The 10,665-nt window shown below is 53.5% G+C and overlaps 2 protein-coding genes across 4 annotated transcripts; one reads left to right on the top strand and one right to left on the bottom strand.

The window, feature by feature from the left end:
- The first annotated feature begins 1,086 nt into the window (after nt 1-1,086).
- Nucleotides 1,087-5,888, top strand: LOC102959122 (PSMC3 interacting protein). Its single transcript, XM_042966266.1, has 8 exons — nt 1,087-1,923; nt 2,015-2,115; nt 2,295-2,384; nt 4,430-4,541; nt 5,061-5,206; nt 5,322-5,375; nt 5,501-5,560; nt 5,643-5,888. The coding sequence occupies exons 1-8, from the start codon at nt 1,890-1,892 to the stop codon at nt 5,697-5,699; spliced, it is 654 nt and encodes a 217-aa protein (XP_042822200.1). The 5' UTR covers nt 1,087-1,889; the 3' UTR covers nt 5,700-5,888.
- A 37-nt stretch (nt 5,889-5,925) lies between these two features.
- MLX (MAX dimerization protein MLX) lies at nt 5,926-10,653 on the bottom strand. Of its 3 annotated transcripts, none has more exons than XM_042966263.1 (8): nt 10,360-10,653; nt 9,910-9,946; nt 9,335-9,424; nt 8,952-9,058; nt 8,601-8,700; nt 8,310-8,409; nt 7,767-7,968; nt 5,926-7,056 (listed from the first exon to the last, which is right to left on the bottom strand). In XM_042966263.1, the coding sequence occupies exons 1-8, from the start codon at nt 10,561-10,563 to the stop codon at nt 7,000-7,002; spliced, it is 897 nt and encodes a 298-aa protein (XP_042822197.1). In that variant the 5' UTR covers nt 10,564-10,653; the 3' UTR covers nt 5,926-6,999. The 3 variants fall into 3 exon arrangements, with proteins under 3 accessions (XP_042822197.1, XP_042822198.1, XP_042822199.1); XM_042966264.1 differs by having other exon boundaries at nt 10,522-10,653; XM_042966265.1 differs by lacking the exon at nt 9,335-9,424 and having other exon boundaries at nt 10,522-10,653.
- Nucleotides 10,654-10,665: the final 12 nt, after the last annotated feature.

Below are 10,665 nucleotides of genomic sequence, written 5' to 3'. Positions count from 1 at the left end.
CCTGGGCAAGGGATGTTGGACAGAGCCCATTTTCATGTGCTGCAGGTGGGAGTGTGCTAACATGTTTGCTCTTGGTTGATGGACAAGGTAGAGGCCGGGAGTGAAAATTAGGAGTGAGAAGGGAGAAGAGCTAGGTGCCTGTTTCATAGTCACTTGTGTGTGAAGATTCGGGGTAATGGCATCTCCCCACTTTAGGGTTCTCAGACTTTGGACACCTCCTCTCTTCTCAGAGCCCAGATGTCTCACAGGTGAACTCTGATAGGGAAAAACACAGGAGTGTGGGAGAGGAGCGGGTTTTGGTGTGTTTGCATGAGTGTGTGTAGCTTCAGGCCTTGGAAGTTGGCAAAAGGGAGGGAGGAAGGAGAGCAAAATCTTCAGAGGGTGTTTCTTGTACCTGGGGGATCCTGCTCTGAATCTCCTTAGTCCTCCACTGTGAACTGGGGTGGGGATGGACGGGAGGGGGGAGGGAGGGAGTGGTGCTGGGGAATAAATCTTATATGAGAACAATCTTTAAGAGACTGATGTTGAATGGTGTTTTACCCTTGATAGTGTTCTCAGGTGACAACCTTAGAATAGTAAGTCCAGCTGTGAGCGACCCACCTGCCCTGTTTTTCCTTTGTGATGGTCAGAATAATCACCATGGTATGAAGCCACTTCCCCTCCCCTGGAGAGCCTAGACAGTATAACTGGCACTCTTGGTTGGCATCTAGCCAGCAGTTCCATCATTTTTTTTTAATGTTTGTTTATTTTAGAGAGAGAGAGAGAGAGAAAGCAAGCGGGGGAGGGGCAGAGAGAGAGAGGGAGCCAGAATCCCAAGCAAGCTCTGCACTGTCAGTATGCAGCCCCACCTGCGGCTCAAACCCACGAACCTCAAGATCATGACCTGAGCCGAAATCAAGAGTCGGATGCCCAACCTACTGTGCCACCCAGGCACCCCTCATTTTTAATTCTTAATATTGTTCCTTAGACATGTGAAGACAACTACGTGTTTCAAAGGCTAATGAGAATTTAGGTAACAGAAGGCTGTAAAGATTAACACCATGCTCTTCCTCTGGAGTGTTTGAGCTGCAGGGACAGCTGCTCTTTGGCCTTCGGCTGACCTCAGAAACTAGAAACACTTATTTCAGGCTTTGTCCCATTGGCCACTGTGGGCAGAAGTGGAAAACACCTGCCAGGTGTTGCCATAAGATTGACTCGGCCAACAGGAAACTTTTCTAACAAGCTTTGTGGCTTAACCGTAGCCCCGTCCCAACCCTGCCTTGCCTTGGCGTTCACACCACAGCACGTGTTGAGCGCCCCCTGTGTGCGAGGCCCGGTAACGGGCAATGAAGGATATCGCTATTGTCCTTCCAGAGTTTCTACGCATTTTTGTCTTCCAACCACCCTGCTGTTAGTATCTCTTTTTCCTATTTTACAAATGAGACCGACGAAAAGAGCATCGGGCCGTGGGACAGGGCACGTCCCTGTGAGTAACTGGCTCTGTGATCTTGAGCAAGTCGCTAGCCCAGCGGGAGTTGATCCCAAGTTTTCTCCCCTTTGGAACACCGGCCCAGCTCACGGTGACGAGAGCTCAGCCGCTGCCTCTGGAAGCGGGTCTCGGAACGTGAAGGCGTGATTTACTACGGCCTGCGTCCCGAGGAGCAGGGAGGGAGAAGTCCAGGGCAAGCGCCCCACCTCCGCTGCATGGACCCAGAAGTGCGAGGGACCACACTCGCACCCGGCTCCCGACAGCACTGACCTACGGCGCCCGGGAAGGGTCGCTTCGTTCCTCGCCAAGACTTCCCCTTCCGCCAATCACCGCTTGCGCCCCGCCCTTCCCGTCGCCGGAAGCAGCCGTTGCCCCGAGCAACTGCAACGTCCGGCTTTCCAAGTTGGCGGCGGGAAAGGCCATGAGTAAAGGCCGGGCCGAGGCTGCGGCGGGAGGTAAACGGACCGCGGGCACGGGGGAGACCCGGGCGGGGGCCGGGCGAGGGGTCGGTTGAGTGACCTCCCCCCATGCCCCGTCTCCTCGTAGCCCCCGGGATTCTCCTGAGATACCTGCAGGAGCAGAACCGGCCCTACAGCGCCCAGGACGTGTTCGGGAACCTGCAGCGGGAACATGGACTGGGCAAGGCGGTGAGGACCCTCTCCTGGGACCGCCCCCCTACCCTTGGGGCCCCTCGAATCAGCCTGAAGTGCTGCCCTCTCGAGGCAGCCATTCTAGCCTTGAGCTTCCTAAGGCTGGTCGGCCCTAATGCCCACTGCCTGGGCCCTAAATCATCCCTCTGATTGGTTCTGCCTCTCCCCTCTGCCAGGCGGTGGTGAAGGCGCTGGAGCAGCTGGCCCAACAAGGCAAAATCAAAGAGAAGATGTACGGCAAGCAGAAGATCTATTTTGCGGACCAGGTGAGGGAAACCTGTGCAGATTATCACCCGTGTGAGACCCCGACATTAGGTGAATCAGTCTCTAGAATGAACTCTGACTTGAGGCATCCCGTGAAACTCAGCTAGCCCACGCCATTAAAAGGGCCCCACACACCCTTTAAATCAAAGTGGGTACTCCCCCTTGCTGTGATCCAGACTCAACGAGACTTCCAGATCTGAGATGTACATGATAGATGACAGAAGATCCTGAATTGTTCCTACCAAGGTCCCTTTCCCCTTGGAGGTTTCTTTTTCCCAGTCATCTAGATCAGAACCATCATCTGCCAAATGATTTGCCTTCTGTCCCCACCCCTCCCAACACAGATGACACTAATTTTGTATCTCTAGGCCAGACCACCGCCCGGATGCCTTCCAGACCTTGCAGAATCAATATTGCTGAAGTAGAATGCACATCTCCCCTAAATGGGCTCCTTTTACAGGCTTCTCCCTCAGTTAGAGCCACTCCTCACCCAACTCAGAGACTGGGGAGTCACTCTTACCTCACAGCTTAGGCAGCCAGCAAATCCAGTTGGCTTTCCCCCTTCCTGAATCCACCCTCCCCTTTCTGTCTGCCATTGCTGATTGAGTTCAGGTGCTCCTCATCTATCACGATAGCCTCCTCACAGCTCCTGGCCTCCTCACACATCTTAAACGCTGCAGCCAGAATGGTCTGCGTCAGTACAATCTGGGGCCATTTCCCTACTTGAAACTCCAGCACTCCCTACAACAGGGAGAAATCTACATAGAGACTTGGCTCCAGGCTGCTGCTAGCCTCACCTGTCCCTTCACCAGTACTAGACCATTTAGGTGTATTTTACTCCTGTGTCCTTCCTCTGCCTGGAGTTTTAAAAGCCCTTCTTCCTCTTCTGCGTCTTTGCTCAGCGAACTCTTACTCCAAGGTTCTCCCTCAGGCATCACCTCCAGAAACCTTCCCCGGATTCTCTCCTCGCCTCTTCTTCAGGCACTCACCTCCCTGAGGGATGCTATATTGTGGTGGTCTTTTTACCCATCTCCTCGCTAGACTGCAGCCCTTCCAGGGCTGAGCCCACTTCTCACTCTTCCTCCTTTGCTGAGCACAACCCCCCCCACCCCAGTATCTAACGTCCAGTAGACCCTGAATACTAGTTTAACTGAACCACACCACCATCAAGACTAACTTTTCTGAAATAGGTTTCATTACATTACTACTCTAATGAAGAGTCCCTAAGGGAGAATTCGGCAGCATTTTTTCTGTAAAGACAATTTTGTGCTTTTGCCGGCCAGATGGCCTCTTGTCATAGCTATACAACTGTCACAGCCACTGAGGGCCGTCATTATAGAGCAGTGTGTAAATGATCACATGTAAACGAGTAAACATGTAAATGAGTGGGTGTAACTGTGTTTCCAGAAATTTTTGTTTTCACAACCCCGAATGTGGCAGGATTTGGCGTGCAGGCTGTAGTTTGCTGCCTTCTGCTATAAAGGTTTACTTTGCTTTAATGAAGAGTCCAAACTGCCCAGGCTGGCATTCCTATTCTTTCTAACCTGCTCCCTGACATCACTGACAAGACCACCCCACCCCCCATCCCGAGCCCCACCACAGTCCTTTGTGGCAGCTGGTCTCTCTCAGGGGAGGGGCCCCTCAGACGTTTACTGGAGTCCCTTCAATACCACCCACCACGACTCTTGACCTGCCCAGGTTCCTCCTACTGTGGAAATGTGTAATTTAGGTATCACTACCTTGGGAAGAATGTTCCTTTACTCTTTTAGCCCAGTGAGTGGTTTTACCACTAAACTAAGATTTCTGCCCTGTTCAGTATCCTGAAGCTCCTTGAGGACAGGCATCAGGTTTTAACTTTTTTACACCTTTTTGTTTGTTGGGACCAGTACCGAACCGAATGGTGTCTCACAGGGACCCTCCCGCTGTTCTCCCAGGCCCCCTGGAGGGCTGGGGAGCCCCAGGTTCTTGAGTGGATGTGATGTGGCCTGCCCAGATGTGGCCTCACATCACACCCACCCACTTCTGTTTGTCGTCTCACCTCTGGCAGGACCAGTTTGAGATGGTGAGTGACGCTGACCTCCAAGGCCTGGACACCAAAATCGTGGCCCTCACTGCCAAGGTGCAGAGCCTCCAGCAGAGCTGCCGCCACATGGAGGCCGGTAGGACTGGGCGGATGCCGGAAGGGGCCCCTGGCGCGAGGGTCATTCCAGAGGGCAGGAATCCCTAAGTGAATGGTTTGCTGACCGCAATGTCTCGCTGCAGTGGAGAGCTGGGCTGGGCCGCCACAGGCATTATGTTACAAGAAACGTAAACAGCTAATGGCTTTTGAATATAAATGGGCAAGACACGCATTTGCTTTCCCTAACATTATCAGTGTCCTGTGCCCACACTCCCTCTGTGCCTGTTTCTTTAACTGGCTACAGGGAACAGTCTGTTCAACCTCACACTTTACCACTGCTTGTAGATGGAAGAGGAAAGACAAGCAGACTAAACTGGTAATTCTGTAAGCCTTAATCTCTGCCGAGCGCAATTTCCAGAATATGGAACTCATTCTGGACCCTGGGTGTAGAACCTAGAGCAAGGTAGGGGCCCAGTCTCCTACCTCAGGGAGCACCCACTGGGAAAGACAAAACCCCATCATCAGGGTAAGAAGCGACCTCAGGGAGATGTGGTTTCAGAGCTGAAGGAGTTAACTAGTGCCCTGACCACACCGGAGATGCAGAAAGAGATCCAGGAGTTGAAGAAGGAATGTGCTGGCTACAGAGAGAGACTGAAGAACATCAAAGCAGCCACCAACCACGTGACTCCAGAAGAGAAAGAGCAGGTGAGTCAGGAGGAAGGGTGGTAGCGGGGCGGTCTGCCTGTGCAGGTCTGGAGTGAGGCCGAGGTTGCCCGCCAGCAGCCCCTGAGAGGCTAGAGCAAGCCGTTTCCCTGTGCAGGTGTACAGAGAGAGGCAGAAGTACTGCAAGGAATGGAGGAAGCGGAAGAGGATGGTAAGTGCGTGAGCTCCGCAGCAGGCCCTGGAAAATGGCAGCCACCGGAGAAACTGCTGCCTGAGGTCATGGGTCCGCCAGGCAGTGCCGCCCGTCTGAAAAGGGGTGGTTTTGTTTCTTGTCAGGCAACAGAACTGTCTGATGCGATCCTTGAAGGATACCCCAAGAGCAAGAAGCAGTTCTTTGTAAGTGGTTCTGTCTCTCCCCTCCTTGCCACCCTGGGGTCTTCGTCCAGGGAGGTCTCGTTTACTGGTCTCCCTGCCCCAGGAGGAAGTTGGGATAGAGACCGATGAAGATTACAACGTGAAGCTCCCAGACCCTTGAGGAGTCCTCTGCAGGATGGGGGAATGGAAGTGACGTCCTGGACTGGCCGCCTCCTTCAGGTTGGCTTCTTTGTTCCTGCTGCTTTCCACCTTTGAGCAGAGCAGCTGGGAGAGGGGCATGAACCAGAATACAGGGCTCAGGGAGTGAGCAAGCCCAGAGTGGATGGTTGTCATGCTCGTTTCATCATCTAGATTCCAATTGCTTGCACTTAAACTTGGAACAACGCTAAAGGAAAGCATTTGGCAATATTTATTGTACTATAATTTGATATAAAAATACTTAATTTCCTCTGGATAACCAAACCTCCCAGATGTCAACCCTGAGGAAGGCTACCGGGTAGAGAGAAGCTAGTATACACAGCATTCGAGGAGCCCAAGGCTTTACCCAGGACTTTTCTGGGCTCTGTACCCCAGGAGGCCTTTAAAGTATCTTCTCTACCCCTTCACGCCACTCCCAAGTCCTGGGAGAAACACAAGCAGCACTAAGATGGTGGAGACCCAGGTATGCTCGACAGGATGGCTGGGAGTGATTTGGAGGCCCAGTTCACTTTCAAAAATTGTAACTTTAGCAAAATTGCGATGTTGGTGTTTAGAATATTAAAAAAAAAAAAAAATTAATATGTAGTGCTATGTCACATGTAACTTCTCTGTGCTATGCTCCTGCCTGTGGGGACAGAGGGGGCAGGGGTATGTGGGGGAAGAAGGAGAGGGGATACAGTAGCAAGTGAGGGCAGGAACCCAGTAGCCCTGCCCTGAGCTGGCCAGAAGAGGCCTGATCTCACCTTGGGCTGACCAGGCAGCCCTAGCTGAGGCACAAGGAGGCCTTTCACCCCTCTTGGCTGTGGGAGTATTTCCTCATGTTCCTCCCTTCCCATCCAACTACTGCCAAAATGGCCAAACTTGGGCCAAATGTTGCCCAAGAGACCAAACCAAATGCAAACAGTAGCTTCCCAGTATGTGTAATCAGGAGCAAAAATCTGAGGATTAGAAGGGGAGAGACCAGGAGCTCTTATGGGGGGAGGGGGGGTGTCCCCAGAACAGGGTCCCCCCCCTCCCGAAGACTTCTACGGAGAAGGGGAAAGACAGTAAGCTTGAGTTCTGTGGTCAGTATAATAAATTAAAGCTTTCACAAAACAAATACCCCAGTCCCAGTGAGGATGAAGGGGTGCTGGGGAACCAAACACCGAGAACCAGCTGACTGGTGTGCAGTGTCGCAGTCCAATCTCATAAGCCCAGTGGCTCCGTGGCCAAGTAGGAGACTCTGGCATCTTGTTGGCTCTTCTGCAGCTTCCAAAACCCAGTCAGTACAGCTGGTTCTTCAATTGGTGCAAGACGCCAATCACAATCTCCCGTAGGGTCTGGCGGGGGCAGCAGAGGAAAACACGAGTGATGCTCAGGTGAGGACAGAGGCTCAGATACCTGCCTAGACCAGTCATGCTCTTTAGAGTACAACAGAAAAAGCCCCTGGGAAACACCGTTTACAGTCGACTCTGAAATGTCCCTGAGACAGGACAGAGAAAGGGATGGAGACATGGACAGCTATGTGGTAAAGCAAATACAAGAAATGGGAATGGTAGCATTTAGGTGGTGGGCACAGGAGTGTCCACTCTTGTGTCACGGGACACTTAAAGTGGTTCCAGAAAATGTCAGGAAACAAAAAAGTGAGATGCAAGTCAAGCCTCAGAAACTCCATGCAATACCATTAACACACGGCTCCATTACAAATAATCACAAACCCCAGGGAAAACTAGTGGGCCTGGGGGTGGGAGCCAGGAATGTTTCTAGAAATTCCACGTGATTCTGCTATGAGTGATGAGGGCTTACATACTAGGCAGCCATAACGCAAGCTAACAAAGGCCAGAGCGAGGCCTTGCCTGAGTTAAGTGCCCACATCATTCTTGCCAAATGAAACCTTAACAGGAAAATGTGGGCCAGGAAGCAAAGAAGAGAGCCTCCAGAGACCTAAAAGTTGCCACCTTCCCTCTCTGAACAAATTAGGACGGACTTGGGTCACTCGGCCTGAAGGAAGATAGAAAATCCGCACCCCTTGACCACTGCTGCCCCATACCTGAGGCTTACAGTGCTCCTCAATCCAGCTGAAGACACAGGCTGACAGCTCCTGGAAACTGGCCACGGAGATAGAGGCATTGAAGGACTGGAACAGTGAGTCCATGATGCCTTGAAACACATTGAACTTGACTTGGTCAGAGACCTGGTCTTCTCCCTCATGGGGGTTGTCCTGGTGTGCCTTCACAATCTGCTCATAGTTGCTGAAAGCGAGTAGAACAGGGCTAAGGTGCTATAACAGCTCAGGTCACCGTATGTACTCCCCCGGCCCCAGGAAGGGGTTCCCAGAGAGCTGCTGGGACAGAAATGGGTGACCCCTCTCTCTACCCCTCGTTAATCCCACAGGCACTTTGAGTATCTGCTAGGTATCAGGGACTGTTGGGGTGCAGAGTCCTACCCCTAAGTGGCCACCTACAGGAATGAGAAGATTATCTGTTCTGTATTATCTGATGTGGCCTTTGAACAAGAGAAAGGTATGAACTGAAGTCAGCTTCAGAGTCCCCTCAGAAGCCCTGGCTCCCCGAGCTCAGCATCCCCCCCTTACACTTTCATGATCTTTAGGGCCGTGACGTCCTTGCGTAGCATGGACACCTCCTCCTCCTGCTTTTTCTTCTCCTTGTGCAAAAACTGGATGTAGTCAATAGCTGCAGTGAGGGTGGGCACAGAGGATGTCTCAGCCAGAAGGACAAGGTTTACTTTGTTTCCCCTTCCTCCCTTTCCCCAACTCTCTCATTATAATCACCCCACCGGGGCCAGGCCGAAAGTGAGTGTAAGTCTCTGGCCTCCTCACAGCACCACTGGCCCCAGCCACTCCCAGTGCTCTCCCTGGCCATACTCTTCTGTAGAACGATGGCTTTGCTGAGCTTTTGGGAGCCAATGGAGAAGTCCTGCTGCTGGCAGGTGGGGACGATGGTCTGGAGGTCATCATAGCCTCTCTGTGGAGACAGGAGGGAAAACAAGGGTTCCTTAACTCCAAGGGATTCAGGCAAACTGGTACAAAACTTTCTGTGAACCGAAGTTCCATGCTCACAAACTCAAAGGGGTAGGGGACTAGAAAAAAGGAGGTGTTCATATCCAGGGACTAGAGCAGCTGCCACCAAGGATGCTGGGGACTGATGAGGGCAGGGTAGGTCTGAAATACACAGGGGCCTCCTGCATTGGCTGAGGTACAGGCCTCCCCAGTCACCTTGATGGCGTCTCTCCTCTTCTGCTCAGCCTGAGTATGTGCTCGCCGCCGCCGGTCCTTGTAGGACTCCTTGTAGGACTCCTGGTGGTAATCACTGTCCTCGTCATCTACGCTCAAAGTTGGGGGCAGGAAGAGGTCATTTTGAAGCCCAGTGGGCCCGGCTAACCCACCTTGCCCCAGTGGGGAAGAAAAAACTGGTGCTCAGAGACAGCAAACGGACAGAACCGTCTAATATTCTAGATGAGGTGAAAGATGGTGAGACCCTGTGTCTAACGCTAGGCCTCCAGCACCCCCGTGTGGATGACTGGAGCTTCCTGTCTAGGAAATATACTAAAATGATGGTATATCTGAGCCCCCCCAGGTGGGGGCATGTTGCTGCCTACCTGTATTGGGGACAGAAGAGGCACTGGTGGAACCGATGCTATTAGCTCTGGACACTACACTCCCCTTTCGGGTACTTTCTACAAAAAGCCCTGTAAAAGAGAGGTCCCAATCACTAGGGGGTAGGACAGGAGAACACTGTTAGACCTTCAGACACCTGTGTGTACAATGGCTTCCTGATCCTTAAATGCTGACCTCTCCCTTTCAAGCCAAAAGCTACCCATATTGGGTCATCCACTTCCTGCTGTGCCCCACCACAGTGCTCCTGTCTCTGGTGTCTCCACTGCTCCAGGGGCCTGCAATGATACCACCGGTTCACAAAGTGGCATCTAGGCACAACGAGGGTGACAGAATGGCTAGCTCCCACTATTTTCATCATTTCCTTGTTTCAGAGCAGCAGGAATTATACCCTTATGCTTCCTGCCCCTTATGCAGCTCCTCCCTCATTGTCTCAGGGCAGGAACTCCGCTCAGGGACAGTGGACTGTGCTCAGGTGTGGCTGGCAAGACCACGGGAATCCACAGGACTGTGGCAGGAGTGTCACCAGGGAGCTAGAGACTGTGGGAGAGGTACTCACCGGGGTCCAGGCTGTTGTCACTGTAGGCATACTCCACCTGTGACACCAAGCAAAGGAGCTCATCAGACCTCCGCCCGGGGCTGGGCACCTCCTCTCACTCTGAGCGCGTGCGCACTCGTACACACACCACACACCCCTACCACACACACCTCTACCCGCCCCAACCCCCCCCCCCACCCCGAGAGCGCAGGCAATTGCAGGATGCACGCGCGTGCGTTCACTTATACACATACACACACACACACACACACACACACACACACACGCGCGCGCGCGCGCGCACCTGGGGTGCGCAGGGGTTTGCAGGATTGCCCCGATAGCAGTAAGCAGATAGGCCATAGGAGCACCGCCCCTCCGCCCCCACCCCCTCCCTCCTCCACCGTCCCCCCCCCCCCCCCGCAAGCCCGGTCCCCTCACATTCGTGCACACACGCCTCACTTGTCTCCCCACCTTGGCACGCGCAGGGTGAGGGCTGTCTTCTCTGCAGCCCCGGGGCCCGGAAGGCGGGGGGACCTTTGGGAACTGCAGGGAATCCCCTAGTCTTCGGGACCCCCCACGTGCATGAGCCCGACCCGCCCTCCCCTCGCCGGCGTGCGCGCCCGCGGGGCTTGCCTTGACCCAGGGGTCGTCCGGAGAGGCGACCGGCTCCGTCATCTCCGACCCACCGAACCGGAAACCAGCCAGCGGGCGGGCCCCCTGCCGCGAGGAAGAGGCGAGGCACTTCCACGTGACTCAAACCCACCAACCCACGAACGA

This window comes from Panthera tigris, chromosome E1, assembly GCF_018350195.1.
Source record: "Panthera tigris isolate Pti1 chromosome E1, P.tigris_Pti1_mat1.1, whole genome shotgun sequence".
NCBI lineage: Eukaryota > Metazoa > Chordata > Mammalia > Carnivora > Felidae > Panthera > Panthera tigris.
Note: the sequence above shows the minus strand (reverse complement) of the source record. Positions and strands in the feature narration are given on the sequence as shown.

What these genes read in the sequence shown, in the direction of transcription:
- LOC102959122 (XM_042966266.1), top strand. Translation starts at nt 1,890, where the DNA reads ATGAGTAAAGGCCGGGCCGAGGCTGCGGCGGGAG. An exon ending in GGCCGAGGCTGCGGCGGGAG is followed by an intron (nt 1,924 to 2,014) that starts GTAAACGGACCG and finishes GTCTCCTCGTAG; the next exon opens with CCCCCGGGATTCTCCTGAGA. An exon ending in CTGCCGCCACATGGAGGCCG is followed by an intron (nt 4,542 to 5,060) that starts GTAGGACTGGGC and finishes ATGTGGTTTCAG; the next exon opens with AGCTGAAGGAGTTAACTAGT.
- MLX (XM_042966263.1), bottom strand. Translation starts at nt 10,563, where the DNA reads ATGACGGAGCCGGTCGCCTCTCCGGACGACCCCTGGGTCAAGGCAAGC. An exon ending in CTCACCCTGCGCGTGCCAAG is followed by an intron (nt 9,947 to 10,359) that starts GTGGGGAGACAA and finishes TTGGTGTCACAG; the next exon opens with GTGGAGTATGCCTACAGTGA. An exon ending in TGACAACAGCCTGGACCCCG is followed by an intron (nt 9,425 to 9,909) that starts GTGAGTACCTCT and finishes TCTCTTTTACAG; the next exon opens with GGCTTTTTGTAGAAAGTACC.